Source organism: Salvelinus sp. IW2-2015, linkage group LG14 (assembly GCF_002910315.2).
Source record: "Salvelinus sp. IW2-2015 linkage group LG14, ASM291031v2, whole genome shotgun sequence".
NCBI classification, from domain to species: Eukaryota; Metazoa; Chordata; class Actinopteri; order Salmoniformes; family Salmonidae; genus Salvelinus; species Salvelinus sp. IW2-2015.
Genome location: NC_036854.1, coordinates 1,482,108 through 1,504,877, shown reverse-complemented (window position 1 = coordinate 1,504,877; position 22,770 = coordinate 1,482,108). Strand labels below are relative to the sequence as shown.

Sequence of the window (22,770 nt, the reverse complement as noted above, 5' to 3'; positions counted from 1 at the left end):
TGGATATTTAATCCTCCACACTCGTCTCATATGGGTGGTTCTTGGGAGAGACTCATTGGGGTTGCCAGACGTATCCTTGATGCTATGCTGTTTCAGACGGGCTCCACTCGTCTCACACATGAGGTCTTGAGCACTCTTATGTCTGAAGTTATGGCAATAATCAATGCGAGACCSCTAGTGTCAGTGTCAACSGACCCTGACATGCCTGCCATTCTCACACCCTCAATGTTACTGACACAAAAYKCCAGCGCTACCTCAGCCCCTTCTGGATACTTCAGCATGAACGACCTTCATGGAAAACAGTGGAAGCAAGTCCAGTGTCTCGCTGACACCTTTTGGAAAAGGTGGAGACAGGAGTACCTGACAACGCTGCAGAGACGCAGAAAATGGACAGCAGAAAAGCCAAATGTAAAAGTGGGAGATGTTGTCTTATTGAAAGATAGTCAGGCACACAGAAATGACTGGCCAGTCGGGCTTGTGGTCAAAACCTTTCCCAGTACTGACAAAAAGGTTAGGAAAGTAGAACTAAAAATTGTCAAGCAAGGAGCTGCTAAGGTGTTTCTGAGACCAATCTCAGAGATTGTTGTTCTTCTTTCTGAAMCATCCTAGAGACAAAATATACAAATAGAAAGGACATTATTTGTTTCTTGATATGTTTTATTTCATAGTGGCACAATTTCATTATACCAGGCGGGGAGTGTGCTGCCATCCTGTTAGAAGGTAACAGATTATTTTATTACAATAGTTAAAATGCTGTTAGAAGGTAACAGATTATTTTATTACAATAGTTAAAATGGATTTTCATTGTGTTCCATGATGTTATTTGCCCCCTAGTGGAGCTTTCTGGTACTTAGAGTGTACACAAACAGGAAGTAGAGAATTCGTTCTGCACGCTTAGAAGCAGCTAAAAACAACGCTACGGTGCAGGTCTTTCAGTGTAGTTATTTCTTGTCACGCTTCAGCCTTGGAAAATATTTGTTTTTTTACTATTCTGCCCTTGAGTTGCGTTCCCATGCAAAACTAAACAGATAGCTAACAACTAAGTCTTCAATAAAACTCCCAAGGCGTAACTTTTCTTGAATGAATATAACATAAACGTTTACAATATATTCATTCAAGAAAAGTTACGCCTTGGGAGTTTTATTGAAGACTTAGTTGTTAGCTATCTGTCTAGTTTTGCATGGGAACGCAACTCAAGGGCAGAATAGTAGTATTTTGGTAGGTTGTATTTCAGAATTCAATTGAGATCCTTTCCTGTTGTTCCTTGTATCTAAGATGTACAGTGAATTCTGAGTGATCTGGTATCTGCTAGAGCGATATAAGGAGTTCTACCCTAAAATCACAGGTCAATAAACACATTGTTATGTTTTAATGCAACTTTCAGATAAGGGTTGAAGTGAAGTAATTGGATGGAGATACATGATGGAGATTGAGGAAGGCTCAGTTCAGATGTCCTCCTTGTGTAACCAAAGAAAGAAAGATGTGAAGTGGACCCCAGGAAGAGTAGTTTAAAATAATACCTAATGGACATCTAAATTTAACAAATAAAGGTTACATTTACACTGTTGTTTTCTTGCCTTTGCAGAATGAGGTGTACATGGTATATTGTTACTCTCTGTCCTTGCAGAATGAGGTGTACAGTAACAGTATATGATTGTTTATTCTCTCTACTCTCTCTACTCTCTACAGAAGGAGATGTATATGATCGCTGCTGGTGTGATTGGAGGAGTGTTTCTCATCTGCACTGTGGTCATGTTCCTGGGAGTCAAAGAGAGAGACGGTGAGTGTGTGCGTGTACTCGCATATGTGCTTGTGTGTGTGTGTGTTTGTGCACACTCTTTCCCAGCAAGTGAGTGTGCTCCTCTCTCTTTCCCTTCACACATTTCACTCAAACGCCATTTGCAATGTATCAGTAAGCACAGTAGCACTCCGTTGACTTGTTTTGAGCCTTATTCTGACTGGACTATTTCTGGCCTCCATTTAGCTAGCTTCAGCCTCATGCAATGATTATCCAACTCAGGAAAACAAGGAGGATTAAGTGTTAAGTATAAAATGACATATCTTGTGTGTTTATACTGCACATGGAGGCTGTCAATGAACTGCTGACCTCTGTACCAGCGAACCTGTCAGTTCTGGTTCTCTGTACTTATACCCCCCCTCCCCCCCACCCACACACAGAGCATAGCAATACTGCAATGCAGGGGCATCTACAGGGTTACCAGACTGGAGGGGAAGTCTCCCATACGTGTCTCACTCATGCTTTTTTCTCTCACTGCAGAATGCTTGGTGCTTTGCGGGCTAGATTGAGCTATTTTTTTAGAGTGGGATAAAAGATGGAAACCAAAGAAACTGTCTCTTTTGACACTTTCAGATCTTGTTCCTTTTCTTCCTCGCACAGATCCGTACATTTCGAAGACGGAGAAGCAGATCCCGTTCCACAAGGGCTTCATCCTGGTGATGCGACACGGTCCCTACCTCACTCTGACTGCTGCATTCCTCTTCATCTCCGTTGCCATTCAGGTGGGAACATTGATACACCCCCTCTCAGACATGACACCCACAGTGGGATGGTAATGGGTGTTGTGTTATGATTGGGCCCAGAATGGCTCCAGATACAGCCTGCCTGCCATTGAATGTTGATTTGATCAAGAAAAATAGAGCAATCAGTGTGTTTGAGGAAATATGCTTGACAGCATCTCTCTCTCAGCTCCAAATCCATCCGATGATGATAGACAGACAGATAGACGACACATTGTCATATTACAATGATGTAATATCTAGTTATTGTTATCATTATGAGAATTCTCAGTGGTAAACTTCTTGTATGACTGTGATCATATGGTTGGTTGGCATTGGAACTATAAAGTACAGCTTTGATAGATTCCACCTCAAACATCCCAACTGCCGTATCTCACAAATCTTCCCTTAAATAACTTACTGTCAGCTCATCAGAATAGAAGGATTATATATCATTCAAGAGCAGGGATGAAACTTTGCATTAGTCAGCAGCTTCTCCAGTGATTTGGCACCGTGGGCAGAGAGGATAGGACAGTGCTGAATATTCGGAATCTTTCTGAAGAACGAATGTGTGTGATATCTGATCTGATTTCCAGTTGGTGCAAAGCAACTTTGTCCTGTTCTGTACGCATGCAGTGGACCTGAGAGACCACTTCCAGAACATTGTGCTGACCATCCTGGTGAGTTCTGGTTTCAGACCTAGATCAATGTAACTAGAAACTTACACTTTCACACAAATGTCCCATTGACATCAGTGCATGGTTTTATATGACATTAGAGTATACTTAAAACCAAAAACAATAGTATAGCATGTTCTTAAAAATGATACTCCTCTTCCCAGGTATCTGCAGTAGTGAGCATCCCTTTGTGGCAGTGGTTTCTGGAGCGGTTCGGCAAGAAGAAGGCAGCCTTCTGTGGAATCACGGTAAGTGTCTGGGACCGGTTGGTGATGCTCCACTGATGATAAAAACGTGCCACCTTGTGGACAAACATATTATTACTTCTGGAGATGCACTGTCTGATCAAAAATCTCCAGAGGGTTTTATAATACGGTATTACAAACAGGGTTGGAGAGTAACTGATTACAAAAAAACTAGCTGTAGTCAGTGAAATTAGCAGCAAAATTATTTTAATCAGATTACAGATTCTTTTGAAAAACTAGATGATTACTTTTTGGATTACTTTTAAAATCAGAAAGGATTTTTGCAAAAAAAATACATTGACATCTTTATGTTTTCTCAATGACATTCAATTCAGCATTGAAAAAAGGCGCAAGTTTAAGTTTGTTCCACCTGATCGAGTCTGACCACAAGTCAGAGACCACTTTGATGACACACCAAATACGTTTGATGGATCCTTTTTGTCTTCTTCTATTGCCTCTTAAAGGGAAAGTAATCAGATTGTGTTACTTGACTGATTTCAATTTTGGACAGGTAACTAGTAACTGTAATGGATTACATTTAGAAAGTAACCTACCAACCCTGATTACAAATGTGTGTGCAACTATCTCATGCTGTGTGTATACAGTATGTACAGTATGTGTGTGTATGTGTGTGTGTTCATTCCTCTTACTCTCTCTCTCTTTCTGTCCAGTGGATCATGCCGTTCACAGTGATGCTGGTGTTCATTCCTAACCTGGTCGTAGCCTACGTAGTGGCTGTCTCTTCTGGACTCAGTGTGGCTGCATCACTCCTCCTACCATGGTGAGCCCAATTGAATTGTGATGGCACAAAGGTCCTCTGTGGATGTGGTGTAGTTGTAGTACCACTAGCACTAGCCACTGGTTGTAGCTACAGTAGCAATAGTAAACATATTCTTGGGGTGGTAAAATAGCAACAGTCCTTGTAGAATTACTATTCTATTGCTGTAATAGCAGCAGTCTCCACTTCTCTCTGTCCATTCAGTGGTTAGAGCGTTGGGCCAGTAACCAAAAGGTTGCTGGATCGAAACCCTTATGCTGACAAGGTAAAAATCGGCCACTCTGCCCCTGAACAAGGCAGTTAACCCACTGTTCCCCAGTAGGCCATCATTGTAAATAAGAATTTGTTCTTAACTGACTTGCCTAGTTAAAGAAAGAATACAAAAATGTAATTCACCCCCTGGCATGATACAGTCACACCTGGCTATGATGTCATGTTGATGAATGAGATATGTCTATAAACCTCAGGGGGGGGGGCTACAGTCTCCACTTTCATTCTGTTATTACTGTTGTTTATAGCACATTGCCTTCCCATCTTCTTTTCTCCCTCTTCACCCTCCTGTCTCCCTCTCTCCTCCCTCCTTTCTCTATCACTATGTCCCTGCCTCCTCCGTACTTCTCTTCTCTCTCTAAATGACAGGGTTTATCGCGTGGGGTCATCATGCTGTGTATGTACACTATATATACCAAAGTATGTGGACACCTCTTCAAATTTGTGGATTTGGCTATTTCAGCCACACCCGTTGCTGACAGGTGTATGAAATCGAGCACACAGCCATGCAATCTCCATAGACAAACATTGGCAGTAGAATGGCCTTACTGAAGAGCTCAGTGACTTTCAACGTGGCACCGTCATAGGATGCCACCTTTTCTAACAAGTCAGTTCCTCAAATGTATGCCCTGCTAGAGCTGCCCAGGTCAACTGTAAGTGCTGTTATTGTGAAGTGGAAACGTCTAGGAGCAACAACGGCTCAGCTGCGAAGTGGTAGACCCCATAAGCTCACAGAACGCCAAGCGTCTGCTGGAGTGGTGTAAAGCTCACCGCCATTGGACTCTGGAGCAGTGGAAACACATTCTCTGGAATGATGAATCACGCTTCACCATCTGGCATTCGGACGAATCTGGGTTTGGCGGTTGGCAGAAGAACGCTACCTGCCCCAATGCATAGTACCAACTGTAAAGTTTGGTGGAGGAGGAATAATGGTCTAGGGCTGTTTTCTTGGTTCGGGCTAGGCCCCTTAGTTGCAGTGAAAGTAAATCTTAACGCTACAGCATACAATGACAATCTAGACGATTCTGTGCTTCCAACTTTGTGACAACAGTTTGGGGAAGGTCCTTTCCTGTTTCAGCATGACAATGCTACTGTGCACAAAGCGAGGTACAGAAATGGTTTGTCAAGATCTGTATGGAAGAACTTGATTGGCCTGCACAGAGCCCTGACATAAACCCCATCGAACACTTTTGGGTTGAATTGGAAAGCCGACTGCGAGCCAGGCCTAATCGCCCAACATCAGTGCCCGACCTCGCTAATGCTCTCATGGCTGAATGGAAGTATGTCCCCGCAGCAATGTTCTATCATCTAGTGGAAAGCCTTCCCAGAAGAGTGGAAGCTGTTATAGCAGTAAAGGGGGGACCAACTCCACATTAATGCCCATGATTATTGAATGAGATGTTCAACGAGCAGGTCTCCACATACTTTTGGTCATGTAGTGTATGCCTGTCTGTCTTTTTATCTGGCTCCCGAGTGGTGCAGATTTCTAAGGCACTGCATCTCAGTGCTAGAGGTGTCACTACAGACCCTGGTTTGATTCCAGGCTGTATCACAACCGGCCGTGATTGGAAGTCCCATAGGGCGGCACACAATTGTCCCAGCATCGTCCGGGTTAGGCTGTCATTGTAAATAAGAATTTGTTGTTAACTGACTTGCCTAGTTAAATAAAGGTTAAATAAAAAATTGAAATAAAATGATCTGGTGATTCCCCATCTGTGGTCGGAGCAGTTTGGCTACAGTTAGCTTCATCTTGTAATCATGTCATCACGTAGTAGCAGTCATTTCGCCAGGCCATTTAAACTCTGCTCTATGAGCACCATTGTAGCCATTTCATCCTCTAGCGCTATAAATAGACTGCTCCTCCTCAGACAGATGGAGTCATCGAGACCGGTTGTATAACATGATGATGAGGTAGGCCTATAAGCTGTTGATGGGAGATGTTTTCATGTAGTATTGTGTGTGTGTTGTGTTTCAGGTCGATGCTACCAGATGTGGTGGATGACTTCCGTCTGGCCAACCCCTACTGTAAAGGCTATGAGGCCATCTTCTACTCCTTCTACGTGTTCTTCACCAAGTTTGCTGCTGGGATCTCTCTCGGAGTGTCTACCCTCTGCCTCGAGTGAGTCAGACAGACAGACAACATAAACACTAACACAAGAGTATTAAAGGCATTCATTACTGAAAATGGGATTTCCTTGGGAGTATCCATGCCTTACCTCGAGTGAGTCAAACACACAAACACTGATCCACATCAGGAGAAACATAAACAAGTTAACAACACTTCTGGCATCTCTCTTGGAGTGAGTCAGACGCCACGAACACCAAGTCAGTTAAATAACATAGGAGTGAGATGTCTAGAGAGAAACACATAAACACAAGCCTGATGTATGCATTAATTGGCCATTGTAGTCTATTGTATTTATGAAACTGGTGAGTGTGTAACTGTCGGTATGATACAGGTGTGCATCTCTACAGGTTTGCAGGTTAAGACACTGTACGTATCTCTTCAAGTTTGCTGTGTATAATACGTGTGTGTGTGTACTGGTATCTTCAGGTTTGCTGTGTATAATACGTGTGTGCGTGTACTGGTATCTTCAGGTTTGCGGGTTATGACACGGGAGCATGCAGGCAGCCTGCTCAAGTAGCCTACACTCTGAAACTGCTCATAGGCGCTGCCCCGGTGGCCTTCATCATAACAGGCCTGTTGATACTGCTGCTCTACCCCATCAGTGAGGACGTCCGGCTCAGGAACAAACTCTGTCTGGAGGAGCTACGGTGAGGAACCCACACGTCTCTGTTGTCAGAAGTTGCTAGTACGTCACAGTGCTCTTGTAATGTATATGACAATAAGGGGATACATGCTTATGACATGTCTGACAATGCATTATAAGTGTATCATAATGCTTTATTATACGCATGCTTAAGTGAAGTGTTACCAAACTGAGTATTTGGATCACAAAGATTGAGTGCAATAAGTGTACAGTACACCATCTTCTCTCACCACTGTCATTCCTTTAGGTTGAGTAAAATTACGGTGGCCTGAAATGGCTCAAATACCAACATACAGTACCTTCAATCTAAAAGTTTATATTGTCTTTCTTCTACAGGAAACAAAGCAGCATCAGCTCCAGAACGCTGGAGGATCTGAGCAATCCATGACCTGGGATGGAATGGACAGGAGAGGTATCACATGCGGCGGATTCCAGTTCCCCAACCGGAATATGACTTCTATTAGTGTATATTACACTGAGAAATAATCACATGATAGTTATGCTTTCATGTAAACATTTTAAGTTTGTTTCTGTATTTTCACATGAACCTGTAAAGTATAGCCATCTTGAATATACCTACAAGATAACCTTATTTATATAAATTAATGTATATCACTATTTGCTGTGTTTAGCGGACATTGCTGGTATTTATGAATGGTATCTGAGTATTATAATGTTTCGGGCTTAATAAATACTGTTGACTTTGGTTAGTAGACGGACTGAACCATGACTTCTTAACCTCAAATATAGTAGAGGAAGGTTCCATGTAAGTTCCATTTTGGGCTCTCGAGTGGCGCAGCGGTCTAAGGCACTGCATCTCAGTGCTAGAAGGTGTCACTACAGACACCCTGGTTCGAATCCAGGCTGCATCACAACCGGCCGTGATTGGTCCCATTGGGCGGTGCACAATTGGCCCAGCATCGTCCGGGTTTTGCCAGTGTAGGCCCTCATTGTAAATAAGAATTTGTTCTTAACTGACTTTTAAATAAAGGTTTAATATTCAATCATAAGTTGAGTTGGTGCTTCTTTCAAAAGTGTATTGGATAATCCCCCAACTGAAAAAGTAACATTTGCCACCCAGTACTGCTTGTTCATAAAAAGCTGCCGAGGGGTTGAGTCTTTGCGTGTGCAGTTTTTAGATATGCATGCATAAAGCACTGACATCTCATATGTGTTATGCTAGGCGGTAGTCCCATGCTTTGTGCTCTCTCCCACTATGCTGAAGTCTGTTTTGAGATTTGTGCTGTGTTCAAGTCTCTGTGTTGGGGTAAGATTTGACTGGGCTGGAGGGAGATTTGACTGGGCTGGAGGGGCAGGAGTCTGGGCTGCCAGGGGGTCTGATGGGAGATTTCCTCTTTCCGTTCCTCACCGTCAACTCCTCTTTGGGTTTAAAAGTCAGGGGCACAAAGCCCTCTGCATCCGCTACCAGGACTATCCACAACGGACCTGGAACACAGGAGACAGGAGTTTCAAGTTTAAGGAAGTTTTTATTTAATTCATATTTTATTTATCCCCATGCTTTATAAGACTGTTTAACTTATATAAAACCATGAGAGTCATTGATTACATCCATTTAACCCTTCGAATAGATAGTACTAAGCTTTTCAACCAGTAAGTGTCTACTAATCATTTATAGAGCGGTTTTTGAAGTACAGTAACCACAACATACGGCTCTCTCAGATTGCTGCAAAAACCCTAACAGTGAAACTCCTGAATGGAGTGGTGTCATAAATACTCTATAAATAGTCTTGGAGTTGGCGGAGGCGTGCTGAGTGTGTATATTAGCAGAACGAACCCAGGGAGGGTGTGGTGGGGCTGTAAGCTGCTTCTGTTATAAACCTTTTAATCCACAGTAACCCTATAATCACTCCCATATTCAGCCTCTCCACCCATTAACTGAAGCACTCCGTTTAACACCAAATACTGTTGTTTAAAATGCATGTCCTTTTGGGGGAAGTGAAACAGAGATGTCATTATTTTGATATACAACATCTTCTCTAGTTAGTTGTAATAGCTGAGAGAAGCTCAGTAGTTCCTCAGTCTAGACTATGGGCTGAGGATATGGCGGTTATTCTTATATGAATAGATTCCTGGAAACCTGAGGGAAAAGTTTTTTTTCTATCCCCGTCCACACGCACACACACACACTTCTGAGAAGACTACCCAATTTCCTCTTGAGGCATGCCTACATTGGGAAGAGCCAATAATGTCAGTCTGCAGATATGAATTGTGTTGATATCTGTAAGCAGGGATTCACCCCGCTGTTTATGATGATGTCATAACGCTCAGTCTACCTTTAATCTCAAATAACTGGTAGAATTAAGCCTGGGGTATACATAGTGAAAACATAGAATCATCTCAAGCCTTAAGACTACAACCATGTGTTATTATTGGTATAGGGGAAGCCCATGGGCCAGATACGTACCATACACCATCTCTACTACAGTGACGTTGAAGAGCTCCTGAAGAACCTTCAGACACAGCTTCCCCTCACACAACAACACTGGCCTTCTCTCATCTATAAACACATTCTCAGACAGCTGCTTCTGCATGGAGGAGAGGGAAGAGATAGAGAAAGATAGATAGATGATACAGAGAGAGTGAGATAGAGAGAGTGGAGGGGGGTTAGTTAGTACAATTCTGACCTCAAGAACACAGACAGTTATTGATGGATGCAACAGCAAGGCATCATTTCACAAATAAAAATATCAGTATTGAATCGCAATACATATATAATCGTAATACATATCGTATCGGCACCTAAGTATCGTGATAATATTGTATTGTGAGGTCCCTGGCAATTCCCAGCCCTAGCGTCTAACGTAACTTTATTATACAAAGGTGGGGCCTATAATTTCAATAAATAAGGTATTTCAACAAACATTATCTTTTAAAATATTGCTCTGAAAATCTCCAGCTTTTGCAGACATAGAAATGAAATATCCCAAATGAAGTAATATCTTGTAAGATGTAACCCCTACCTGACATGTGATATTAACGTATGGAGGATCACAGGCATTGGGGTAACTAGTCCCCAGACCCTTTTTGCCCTTCCGGGTGAAGTCCCTGATCTCTGTCAGACACTGTTGTACCTCAGAAAAACGAGAGAAAATCCTCTCCATGTTCTGAGACAGCTGCTCCAGGTTCCTCTCCTTCTCTCTGGGGGCCAAGGGGGTGGTTTTGGGCAGGGTGGGGAGCTCCGTGTGGGGCTTATCCCTAGGGTTGTAGTATGGGGAGCAGGTTTGACTTGACTCCCTGCTAGCCTGTCCTGCCATGGAGAGCATCGTCATTCGGTTGACGGGTTCCATGTCGAAGTTTTCGACCGTAATGGAGGAAGCGTTAGAGTGAGGTTGGTCAGAGGGGTGACAGAGGTCAGAGTAGGAGAAGTCGACTGAGCTGGTGACTGAGCTGGGCTCCGGGCTCCTCACCTCCTCCACCAGCCTCCTCCTGCTGCTCCCTGGAGAATGGGACTGGATTACACCTCCTCCCGGCAGCACCAGCTCCTTAATCTCGACAAGCTCCTGCTGCTCATCTTTAGAGAAGACATGCTTCGAGTGGCGTCTAATGGGGGATTCTCGATTCGGAGAGGGAGACGCCGGGGTTCCTCCGTTGTAGACAATCTCCTTTGAGGCGAGGCGCAGGATGTATTTGTCCATATTGGAGGAGGGGAGGAAGGCAGGGTCGTTGGACTTCTGTCTGCCAATCATGAGGAGCAACATCTTGTCACCAAGAAAGCAGATGCCTTTGGGCCTCTCGTTTTTCTGTAAGGAGATCTGCTGGATGTTGGGCATGGTGGATGGTGTGATGCAGTAGACCAGTACCATGCTACATGTGTTGGAGGCCACTGCCACCGTGGAACCTCTGGAGTCAAAGGCCACGATGTCTGGCACCAGGATCCCAGGGATGCTGACCTTACTGGTGCTGGTGACTTTCCGTTCGTAGGTGACCAGGATAAGGTGAGACGAATCCTGTCCGGAGCCGGTCAGGTGGTCCCTGCGGCGCAGGTGTAAGAGTGGACTAGGGTCTGAGCGCCGGTGCTTGGCCAGGAGGTGGGTGAGGTCCATAGGGCCGCCGGAGGCAGAGCAGGAGAGGTAGGACCTCTCAGAGTCAAAGGACCTCCTGCGGGGGTCTATACAGCCATCCTCGTCCAACATCACCATAGGAGAAGAATGTCCAGGTAGGGAGGACTCTGAATCTGAGGACACGTCAAATGCTATGCCAGCGTTCAGCCCGCAGATCCTATCCAGAGGCAGCTCTGTAGCTACTGCCACCTGGGCCTCGCCTGTTGACTCGATGGCACAGATGTACCCGCCCACGTCAAAGATGGGGCAGAAGGAGCAGGCTAAAAGACTCTTCTGAACATCGTTATATATGTAGGAGTGAAGGGCGCTTCCTATAGCCAAAACCAGCCGGGTGCCATCTTTGGTCCAGCAGGCACAGTGGATGAGTCCACTCCCTTTAATATCAGCCTTGACTCTACGGTTGTCCAGGCGGACGCAGAACAGCACAGAGGCATCTTTCTTAGTGAGGACAGAAAGGATGTCCATCTTGGGATGCCAGACACATCCCTCAGACAGAAGGGGGAATGGTTCGCTCATCTCACAGGTCTGAGTGCAGAGCAGCTTGTTCTGTTCCAGAGCGCTGAGCTGCAGCTGCCACACTGTGACATGTTTCTTGTGTTGGACGGCCAACAGGGCAGGAGCGCCGGAACAGCACAGAGGGCCCCAGGAGAGGCCGAAGACATGCTCAAATTGACCGATGACGTTGGTGTCGCCGAATTTGACTTCGCAGTTGGCATAGTAGAGGGAGGTGAGGCAGACCTGCTTTCCGTCAGTCCAGGCTATCCCGTGGACAGGGTGGATGGTTTGGTGTAGCGTGTTCAGACCAGACCTCAGCAACTTGGCTTTGCCCAGTTCCATACTGAGAGTCAAGCAAGTACAGATTAATCCAAACGGAGAGAGAAACAATGATCAGTAACATTGATTAAAGAAGAAACAATCACTCATTCAATAGCATTGATGAGAGCAGAGGATATCGGTCATGACGATTTTGCCGGCAGAAGACCAGTTCCAGCTATCTTGACTGCCATCCCACACTAAGAATAGGACAAGCCTATCTTGTCCTGTGCCTCTGGCATCCCTAATCCCCTCTGCCTGAGGGTTACACCCCAGGGCCAGGCCAGAGCTGAGCTGATTAGTCCAAATGACCTTAGCCACGCAGATCAGATAGGTTATATTACACTCCAGCTTTACAGAGGAACCAGTGGTGTAAAGTACTTAAGTAAAAATACTTGAAAGTACTATTTAAGTCGTTTTTTGGGGTATCTGTACTTTACTATTTATATTTTTGACAACTTTTACTTATTCCTAAAGAAAATCTTGTACTTTTTACTCCACACATTTTCCCTGACAACCAAAATTACTCGTTACATTTTGAATGCTTAGCATGACAGGAAAATTGTTAAATTCACGCACTTATCAAGAGAACACGTGGTCATCCCTACTGCCTCTGGCCTGGCAGACTCACTAAACACAAATGCATATTTTGTAAATAATGTTAAAACAAGAAAATTGTGCCGTCTGCTTTGCTTAATATAAGGAATTTGAAATTATTCATGACTTTTGATAATTAACTATATTTTAGGAATTACATTTACTTTTGATACTTTAGTATATTTAAAACCAAATACTTTTAGAATTTTACTCAAGTAGTATTTTACTGGCGGACTTTGACTTGAGTAACTTTCTATTAAGGTATCTATACTTTTACTCAAGTATGACAATTGGGTACTTTTTCCACCACTGAGAGGAACTGGTATCTGTGTTGTTGTTGTGACGTCAAACTGTATTATTAGCCGGCTAGCTAACTAAACTAGAAGTAGAGCTAATCGCTTTTGGCAGACACATTTGACCTTAGTCTTGTAAGGAGGAGTTTTGTTAAGAGCCGCGATGCTCGGTCACACGCATCGTTTGCGGTACGGTTTTTTGGGTGCATAATGTTTCATATCGGCGAGAAATAATTTTCAAAAAACAAAAGGTTAAATTGATATGCACCATTATAGGGTTAGGGTTCCCACGTGGCCAATTAGCTTTCTGCGTCTCCCGAACGCCGTTCTAACAGTGTACAGCACAGGGGTTTGGTGGCACCTTCATTTGGGAGAACAGGCTCGTGCTAATGACTCCAGCGAAATTAGTGGAATGGTAACTAATACATCAAACACGTAGTTCCCAGATGTTTGATGCCATTCCATTTGCTCCGTTCCAGACATTATTCATGAGACGTTCTCCCCTCAGCAGCCCCCTGTGATGTACTTTAAGTGTGTATTTTGCGTTTGTGAAATTGTTTTGATATGATATGAAAGTAGAGGGATTTATGTTTCTGGAACCGTACCGCAATTGAGAATCGATTCACTTTTAGATGGAGTATTTGGCTGTTTTAGCTTTCAAAGTCAATTCGCCCTTAAACAGAAGATGTAAGGTCCTTAGACTAAGGAGTAACGTTGGGCTCATTTTGTCCAATATTGAGCTACCTGAAGACCTAATGTTAAACAAGGATTGCCTCGTACCCAAATCCAGACGTCTTTCGTCCAATGACTTATGTGTAATGTATTGGAACAGAGTCATGATCAAGGGCTAGGTCTTGAGGTAGGTTATTAATTTGTGCTAGCTAGAATTAGTATCATATTCACATCAAATGCAATTAAACCTAGACGGTCAAGTCAAAAGCTATTACAGCAAAGATTTGCTATTATCAACTGCAATTTAGGTTATAAAGCTAGCTACTCAATAATATTAGAAAATCATTTACCTGACAGTTACTGGATAGCTATCTACAGTAGCTGTCATTTTTGGGGGCTGTCCAGCTTATAACACATGTAGCTAACGTTAGCTAGTTAGCTAAATCCATCAGGAACAAGCCAACTAGTGAAGTAGCTATATGGCGAATACGTTCTTTAGGCACGAAATTATATGCACAAACGTGTCATTACATGCATCGATTGTCTTGTCAAACCATAAACCTTGATCACATTTCCCAATTTTATTTCACTTTTCCAGGGGTGAAAGTTGGTTTCATGAACTGGAATTGAAAGACGAGGCAATAGAAAAGCATTGTGGTTCTTGAAGTTTATGGGAAGTCTGGTGTATTTCATGTGTTGACCACTTGGGGGCCTTCTTGTCCACGGTCAGTGCCAGGTCAGAGCTCAGTCACAGCTCTGTCCCCTGCTTAGGCGCTGTACATTTTGGGTCTACCTAAACTGAGACAGAGGATGAGATTTGTGTCGAGGTTGGGTATCTCATGTTAAGGTTTTTTCACATTCTTTTAGTACAGGGCTTGTTCGACATTGCAGCCGACTGTGCAAGCGACTGTCGATTGACTGATCTACAAATCACCTTGCGTCATAAATAACTACTCATTATTATTTGTAGAGCAGTCAGTCACAATTTACCCATGATACATAACGGTTGATCCTCTCGAACACGGCCACAATCCTGCATTTCTCAGACTTGATAGAGTACTCGATCAGTGGTCGGCATTGCTGGAGCTTGCATGCACCTTTTAACCACCGACATAGACTAGACACCAAACCTGCTTTATTTTATGCTTTTGCAACCACCATCGCTTTTTATTATAATGGGTGTGGAAATCGAAATAATATCCCCAGGAGATGGTAAGTTTTGCTACATTTGATTTTGGATCGTTATCTGCTGCGTTTGTTTATTTATTTAGCTAGCTAACCGTTAGCCATTACGAAATTGTGGGAGATGATGTGTTATTATTATCATGATGCCGTGGGAACGTTTAACGGATTTACAGCCAGTGCAAATTATTTAGCTGCATGTTTATTACATACTGCACAACGTGGGCTACATTTATTTTTCAAGCTCCATACATGTTTCTCGGTCACGACATGGAGTGATCCAGCTTTTGTCAAATTAACGTCAGATTTTACTTTTCGTAGCAGATTAGAAGAATTTACGCAGCAGGTTAGGATAATTAACGTAGCTGGTTAGGAGAAGTAGGCTAAAGTAAGAAAAATAGTTAGGGTTAATTTGATAAAGGCTGGATCCATGACCCTCTCACATATCGTTCTAGAACTCTCGGCATTAATGCCAGCCTTCTTCTATGGCCAGCTCCTTCTATTGGGATTGCTGCTTTTATCTGTATTAACACTGACTTTAAGTATTATTTCGATATTACGCAGTGTGTATATTGATAGTAAAAGGAATACGATATTGTTACTTCCAATAATTTGATGTAACAACATTTCATAAAGAGTGCATGTCAGTCATCATAAGGGCACATCCTATTATTACAGTGTATGACACACACACACACACACACACACACACACACACACACACACACACACACACACACATAATACATTTGACTAAATATTGTTTGTTTTCATTTCAACAGCAAGGACTTTCCCAAAGAAGGGCCAGACGTGTGTTGTTCATTACACAGGTAAAGAGTGTGTGACAAAAGGGCATCTGGTTGGGAAATGGTTGTTTTGTTTTTCACTAGGTGGGTCATTCTCTGCCTGGGGGTTGTCTCTCAGACATCCAGGTCAGACAGACAGGAAAGACAAAGTAAATGTGAACATTCCGTCTTGGTGATTACACGTTTATTACATGTTTATAACGTGTATATGGCGTGTAGGGCTGACCACATTTAGTCAACTGGTCGATTGTTTGGTCGTTAGGCTGTTGGTCGATCGAGATTTCTTTACTTGAGCAGTAGAAAAAAAAATATATATAATCATGGTGTACAAGACACCTGTCCTATTCGCGCATGTCTGAGTGGATTAATCCATTGTGGAGGCCGTGGGGATGGCACAGTCCATCAGTCTAAAGCATGTGCTACTGAAGTTGTATATGGTTAAGGACAATGGTGCAACACTAATCAAAATAATATTATTTTATAACAAATGCTCTTTCTCCCGCTTTTAATAGTGGTCGCTGTCCGCAGTTCTGAAACATCAGTGCACTGTTGAATTGGTGCTTTTTCTTAGACCATGTTGCGATGTGCATAATAGCAAAGTTGTCCTCCCGAGTGGCGCGGTGGTCTAAGGCACGCTGACATGGTCGCCAGGTGTATGGTGTTTCCTCCAACACATTGGTGCGGCTGGCTTCCGGGTTAAGCGGGCATTGTTTCATGAAGCAGTGAGGCTTGGCTGGGTTGTGTTTCGGAGGATGCACAGCTCTCGACCTTCGACTCTCCCGAGTCCGTACGGGATTTACAGCGATTAGATACCACGAAATTGGGGAGAAAAAGAGGCAAATAAAAAAAGTACAAATTATTTTGAGCAAAGTTAACCAGTATATTGGTGTTGAGAACAATGTGGCGGAGTTAGCAGCAGAGTTCGGACACAAGAAAAAAGCCCTTGCCTTAATTGTCTAAGAAAATTAATTAACTTTATTAGGTCTATAATCATTAGCCTAACTCATAAATGTGCCTGGCTTTATAAATTATCCGTATACAGTACCAGTCAAAAGTTTGGACATACCTACTCATTCAAGGGTTTTTCTTTATTTTTACTATTTTCTACATTGTAGAATAATAGTGAAGACATCAAAACTATGAAATAACACATATGGATTCGTGTAGTAACCCAAAAAGTATTAAACATATCAAAATATATTTTATATTTGAGATTCTTCAAAGTAGCCACCCTTTGCCTTGATGACAGCTTTGCACACTCTTGAAATTCTCTCAACCAGCTTCATGAGGCTGTCACCTGGAATGCATTTCAATTAACAAGTGTGCCTTGTTAAAAGTTAATTTGTGGAATTTCTTTCCTTCTTAATGCGTTTGAGCCCATCAGCTGTGTTGTGACAAGGTAGGTGTGGTACACAGAAGATAGCCCTATTTGGTAAAAGACCAAGTCCATATTATGGCAAGAACAGCTCAAATAAGCAAAGAGAAATGACAGTCCATCATTACTTTAAGGCATGAAGGTCAGTCAATCCGGAAAATGTCAAGAACTTTGAACGTTTCTTCAAGTGCAGTCGCAAAAACCATCAAGCGCTATGATGAAACTGGCTCTCATGAGGACCGCCACAGGAAAGGAAGACCCAGAGTTACCTCTGCTGCAGAGGATACGTTCATTAGAGTTAACTGCACCTCAGATTGCAGCCCAAATAAACGCTTCAGGGTTCAAGTAACAGACATCTCAACATCAACTGTTCAGAGGAGACTGCATGAATCAGGCCTTCATGGTCGATTTGCTGCAAAGAAACCACTACTAAAGGACACCAATAAGAAGAAGAGAATTGCTTAGGCCAAGAAACACGAGTAATGGACAATTGGAAATCTGTCCTTTGGTCTGATGAGTCCAAATTTGAGATTTTTTGTTCCAAACGCCTTGTCTTTGTGCAACGCAGAGTAGGTGAACGGATGATTGTCAGCAAAATAATATATATAATAATATCCCTCCTTTTTCATGATCTTCTTCTTATTATGATCATCATTTTAATAATAAATAACGTCATTAACATTAGTAGGCTTCGTAGCCAATAGCAGCCTTGTATAAATACCATCGAGCTGTAATGCCTAAAAGTGCATCCTGTTTAGTCTTAATAACGTAACTTACTTAGGCCTCTATTTCAATACTTATATAGGCTACTGTATCACTCAATCAATCATTCATTTGTTCATGTGATCATATAGCATATGAGTCATTCATGATGTGAAATGCAATGAAGCATTTTAGTAAAAAAAATAATTGACCCTTGAATAATTTAGCATGAACAATAAATAAACCGTTCCATTTTGGCATGGTTTTTGGTCTTTGCTGTAATAAAGGCTTTACAATTTAAAAAAAAACATTACAACAGACCCTCTGGTATGCTTTGACGGCCGTGACAGAACTTACCACCACAAAAGGACCAAGCAGCGTGGTAAGGGGGACTCATGGACTAGGGAGGAAATCCTGGACGGTAAAGGACTCTGGAGGCAGGCTGGGGAATATCGCCATCCCAAGGAGGAGCTGGAGGCAGCAAAGGCGGAACGGCATCGTTACGAGAGAACACGGCTAGCAAGGAAGCCCGAGAGGCAGCCCCAATAATTTTTTGGGGGGGGAGGGCACACTCCTTTCAGGGTGGGAAGTTGTCTTTGTTTGTGGCACTATAGCCTTAACTTCTTATGGCTGCAGGGGCAGTATTGAGTAGCTTGAATGAAAGTGCACAGAGGTGCCCAAAGTAAACAGCCTGCTCCTCAGTCATAGTTGCTAATATATGCATATTATTATTAGTATTGGATAGAAAACACTCTGACGTTTCTAAAACTGTTTGAATTATGTCTGTGAGTATAACAGGCAAAAACCTGCCATATGGGAAAAATCCAAACAGGAAGTGGATATTCTGAGGCTGGTGGATTTTCAACCAAGATCCTATTGAAATCACAGTGAGATGTGGATGAGTTTGCACTTCCTACGGCTTCCACTAGATGTCAACAGTCTGTAGAACCTTGTCTGATGCCTCTACTGTGAAGGAGGGCCGAATGAGAGGGGAATTAGTCAGGTCTGCCATGACCTGACCATGCGCGTTCACATGAGAGGGAGCTATGTTCCATCGCTCATCTGAAGTCAATGTAATTCTCCGATTGGAACGTTATTCAAGATTTATGTTAAAAACATTCTAAAGATTGATTCAATACATTGTTTGACATGTTTCTACTGACTGTTACGGAACTTTTGGACATTTCGCAGCTTTTAGTGAACGCGCTTCCTGACGTTGGATTTGTTTACCAAAAATAGCTATTTGGACATAAATGATGGACATTACCGAACAAAACTAACATTTCTTGTGGAGTCCTGGGAGTGCATTCCGACGAAGATCAGCAAAGGTAAGTGAAGATTTAAAATGCTTTTTATGAATTTTGTTGACTGCATAATTTGGCGGGTAACTGTAGACTTGCTTTTTGGCTGAACGCTGTTTTCAGATGATTGAATATTGTGTTTTGCCGTAAAGCTTTTTGAAATCTGACACAGCGGTTGCATTAAGAACAAGTGTATCTTTAATTCTATGTAAAACATGTATCTTTCATCAAAGGTTATGATGAGTATTTCTGTTATTTGACTGGGCTCTCTGCAATTTCTCCGGATATTTGGAGGCATTTCTGAACATGGAGCCAATGTAAACTGAGGTTTTTGGATATAAATATGAACTTAATCGAACAAGACATATATGTATTGTGTAACATGAAGTCCTATGAGTGTCATCTGATGAAGATCATCAAAGGTTAGTGATTCATTTATCTATATTTGTGCTTTTTGTGACTCCTCTCTTTGGCTGGAAAAATGGCTGAATTTTTCTGTGAGTTGGTGGTGACCTAACATAATCGTTTGAGGTGCTTTCGCTGAAAAGCCTATTTGAACGGACACTTTGGTGGGATTAACAACAAGATATCTTTAAAATGGTATAAGATACATGTATGTTTGAGGAATTTTAATTATGAGATTTCTGTTGTTTGAATTTGGCGCCCTGCACTTTCACTGGCTGTTGTTATAACCCGTTAACGGGATTGCCGCCATAAGAAGTTAAGCTTCACGGTCGTTTTTGTATTGTTTATTGTTTTTGTCGGCGTCATCCTAATAAGAAGGAATATGTACGCTTACCACGCTGCGCTTTGGTCCACTTCCTTTGACGGCCGTGACAATCTGACTTCCCCTTTACCTCCTGAGCAAGCAGTGAACATTCTCCCGCTTCGAGTTTATATGTCACATCCTCTGCATCCATTTTTCTGTCACGTGTTACAGTGTTCGGAGTTTATTAACACCAATTTATGGTTATGATATGCCATAGGTCCTATTGGTCACGTGCATGCGATGCATGCGTCATGTAAAGAGGGTAAGGGTTGAGGGAATAGGGAATGTTTTTCCTTAACAAATGAGGGATTTTGGTAACAAAACTTTTTTCAGAAATGGCTGTAATTATGTTGCAGCTTCAGCATCACGGATAGCGCGATAAACACTGTTGATGTTCTGTGGTGGTCACTGCAGCAGGGATGAGAGAGACAACGGGTGCTAGTCAAACAGTCACTCGCTGTCATTTTCTTTTTTACACAGCGCAGCAAGTCTGAGCCCGGCCCGGCACAACCAAATCAATTGCGGTCGGACTCCCTCTAGTCATTTGTGTGTCTTAATGATTTCATCAAACAGAGCGCTTAAAGCATCAGACAAGCTCAGTGCATATAGTTGATTTGATTAAAACACATAAGATGTGTCTATATGGAAAAATACATGTTTTAACATTTCGACCATTCGATTGCTCGAAAGAACAGATGACTGTCGGGCGACTAAGATTATTTTTTTTGTCGGGGACTGCCCTAAAAGCATGTGTGTTGAGGTAACCAGACGTCCCCGATTTCGGGGACAGTCTCCGAATTTGGTGACCTGTCCCTGGCTAGAGTTGTCCCTGGAAATGCCCCCAATTAACCTGCAGAAAGAAAACAACTCTGAAGTTAAATTGATGCTGATATTTCAATAATCAAAACACTGTGTCCAATCAGATTTGCATGTGAAAATTGTTTCACTCATTTAACTCATTTATTGCTGCAGATGTTTTATGAGAACATTTGAACAGTGATACATTGTAAACACTGCATGAACAACCATTCTGATGGCCAGATAGTCCATCCAACAGCATTGGCTACCAAACCTGGGTGATTCAAAAATGACTTGATAAACTAAGATTAAGAACTGTGAAGTCGTAATCCATTGCTGGTCACCTTAGTGTGAGTGTATGTGCACCAGTTTATGTCTTCTTAGAAGACATGGCTAGAACTCTACTACAAGTGAAGTTTAATACACCTTTAATGTTTGGTGGTGATCAATGTTCTTTCAAAACATTTTCGGCACTGAGCAAATGTCAAGTCTGCTGAGCGCAAACTTGAACGTTGTGAAAATTCTGTGCAACTTTTGTGCGCATTTACTGTGAACACCGAGGCTGTACATGCTTTAAGTTACAGTTATGGCCAAGTAGTCTACTGTGGCTATTTGATCATAATGTAGGTCTACCAGAGTGGCCTACCATCAAAAACAATGGAGAAAATGCATCCCATAACATTTTAACATGGAAATAGCTGTTCTATCATTCAACCTACAGTAGCAGCCAATGTGTGGTGTTCAATGTAGGCCTAAATTCTGTGAGACTTGTGGAAAAAATATGCATTAACCTATTCAGACAAGGAGGTGACTTAATATGTGTTGTTGTCACGTTCCTGACCTTATTTCCTTTGTTTAGTCTTGTCTAGTTGGTCAGGACGTGAGCTGGGTCGGCATTCTATGTTATGTGTTTCTATGTTGGGTTGTCAACTAGCCTGATATGGTTCTCAATCAGGAGCAGTTGTTTTACGTTTCCTCTGATTGAGAACCATATTAAGGTAGGCTGTTCTCACTGTTTGTTGGTGGGTGATTTTTGCTGTGTCTGTGTTTGTTCACCACACGGTACTGTTTCGTTTCGTTCGTTCGTTTGTTCCTGTTCGTGCGTTCATGTTTTATGTTCTCATGTTCAGGTCTGTTCACGTCGTTTTGTTGTTTTGTAGTTTATCAAGTGTTTTTCGTCTTCGTTGATATTATTAAAAGTATGTATTCAAACCATTCAAACGCTGCATTTTGGTCCGATCCTTGCTCATCCTCAGACGAGGAGGAAGACGAGCGTTACAGTTGTTTGATGCAAGAAACAACTTCTAAAGTTATCTTAGCTTATTCAAGCCAGTCTCAAAATACAACACTGCCGCTTTAAGACAGACAAAATGCTCTTTACCTGACTTGCTTTTCAAAGATGGCTAGAAATGCACATGTTTTGTGCTCTTGTAGGAAGCAACCACTCTCACATTGCTGACTAGACATGAGCTATAACTGGGTATTAACTCACTAGCAAAGAATATGAACACATGTGCACAGGTGGCTACATGCAGCTCTCACTTTGATCTCAAAACAGTTAGTTCGTTTTGCACATTAATAAGTCTTGCATAGTTAGTTTTGTTTAGGTATGTTGCGTTGAAAGTGGCTAACATTGGGAATTCCCACAGTAAAGGGAAACTTTGATAGTGTTAACTAAATGGGAAAACAAGGAAGTTGAGAGAAGTTCAGAGAAGTTTAATCTCGTGCTTCTCTGCGCGGGCTGATATTTCTTCTGGCCAGCAGTCCCGGGAACATTGGTGGTAATACATTTAAAGCTCAACACTTTGTCTTTATGTTGAGTGATTGATTGCTGTTTGGTATATTGTAGCCCAGAAGGCGAGAGTGGTAGGCTACTGGTAGTAATAAAGACATAGGTTACTGACCCTGTTCCTTCTCTGAGTTGAGTTTTTTTGCAGATCATTGAGAGGGAGAAAGAGATATAGATATGGCTGTGCTCAGGCCTAGTCTCCTGCAGTACTCTATATTAAGGCCTGCGGTGCTGCTGTGTTGATGTGTGTAGGGAAGTTGACCGTATTACCGTAACACGAATGCTAAATCTGCATTCTTTCTGACCCCCCCCTCTTTTCAGCTCAGCTGTTAA

At 42.5% G+C, this 22,770-nt stretch overlaps 3 protein-coding genes across 4 annotated transcripts in view; 2 read left to right on the top strand and 1 right to left on the bottom strand.

The window, feature by feature from the left end:
* LOC111973592 (sphingosine-1-phosphate transporter MFSD2B-like) overlaps nucleotides 1-7,964 on the top strand; it is a 24,090-nt gene extending 16,126 nt beyond the window's left edge. Inside the window, exons 4-11 of the mRNA XM_024000971.2 lie at nucleotides 1,690-1,780; nucleotides 2,399-2,520; nucleotides 3,114-3,197; nucleotides 3,359-3,442; nucleotides 4,111-4,220; nucleotides 6,463-6,606; nucleotides 7,086-7,262; nucleotides 7,595-7,964. Of these exons, the coding sequence (XP_023856739.1) occupies nucleotides 1,690-1,780; nucleotides 2,399-2,520; nucleotides 3,114-3,197; nucleotides 3,359-3,442; nucleotides 4,111-4,220; nucleotides 6,463-6,606; nucleotides 7,086-7,262; nucleotides 7,595-7,646 (864 nt within the window). The 3' untranslated portion in view covers nucleotides 7,647-7,964. The remainder of the gene's footprint in view (nucleotides 1-1,689; nucleotides 1,781-2,398; nucleotides 2,521-3,113; nucleotides 3,198-3,358; nucleotides 3,443-4,110; nucleotides 4,221-6,462; nucleotides 6,607-7,085; nucleotides 7,263-7,594) is intronic.
* Nucleotides 7,965-8,258: 294 nt separating this feature from the next.
* Nucleotides 8,259-14,301, bottom strand: wdcp (WD repeat and coiled coil containing). The gene is made up of 4 exons (XM_023999993.2): nucleotides 14,066-14,301; nucleotides 10,240-12,178; nucleotides 9,684-9,804; nucleotides 8,259-8,704 (listed from the first exon to the last, which is right to left on the bottom strand). The coding sequence occupies exons 1-4, from the start codon at nucleotides 14,101-14,103 to the stop codon at nucleotides 8,508-8,510; spliced, it is 2,295 nt and encodes a 764-aa protein (XP_023855761.1). The 5' UTR covers nucleotides 14,104-14,301; the 3' UTR covers nucleotides 8,259-8,507.
* LOC111972872 (peptidyl-prolyl cis-trans isomerase FKBP1B) overlaps nucleotides 13,506-22,770 on the top strand; it is a 25,575-nt gene continuing 16,310 nt past the window's right edge. The window contains exons 1-2 of one of the 2 annotated variants that reach the window (XM_023999996.2): nucleotides 13,506-13,902; nucleotides 15,680-15,727. Coding sequence is in view for 1 of the 2 variants with exons in the window: in XM_023999995.2 (XP_023855763.1) it covers nucleotides 14,858-14,927; nucleotides 15,680-15,727 (118 nt within the window). In the remaining variant the exon portion in view is untranslated. Of the gene's footprint in view, nucleotides 13,903-14,305; nucleotides 14,928-15,679; nucleotides 15,728-22,770 lie in introns of those variants that run through there. The other variant, XM_023999995.2, reaches the window with a different exon arrangement.

Bases quoted from the DNA above. Each gene is read 5' to 3' on its own strand.
- wdcp (XM_023999993.2), bottom strand. From the start codon at position 14,103: ATGACAGCTACTGTAGATAGCTATCCAGTAACTGTCAG. The intron at 9,805-10,239 runs GTAGGGGTTACA...TCCTCCATGCAG, and splicing joins ACGTTAATATCACATGTCAG to AAGCAGCTGTCTGAGAATGT. The intron at 8,705-9,683 runs GTACGTATCTGG...CCTGTGTTCCAG, and splicing joins TGTAGTAGAGATGGTGTATG to GTCCGTTGTGGATAGTCCTG.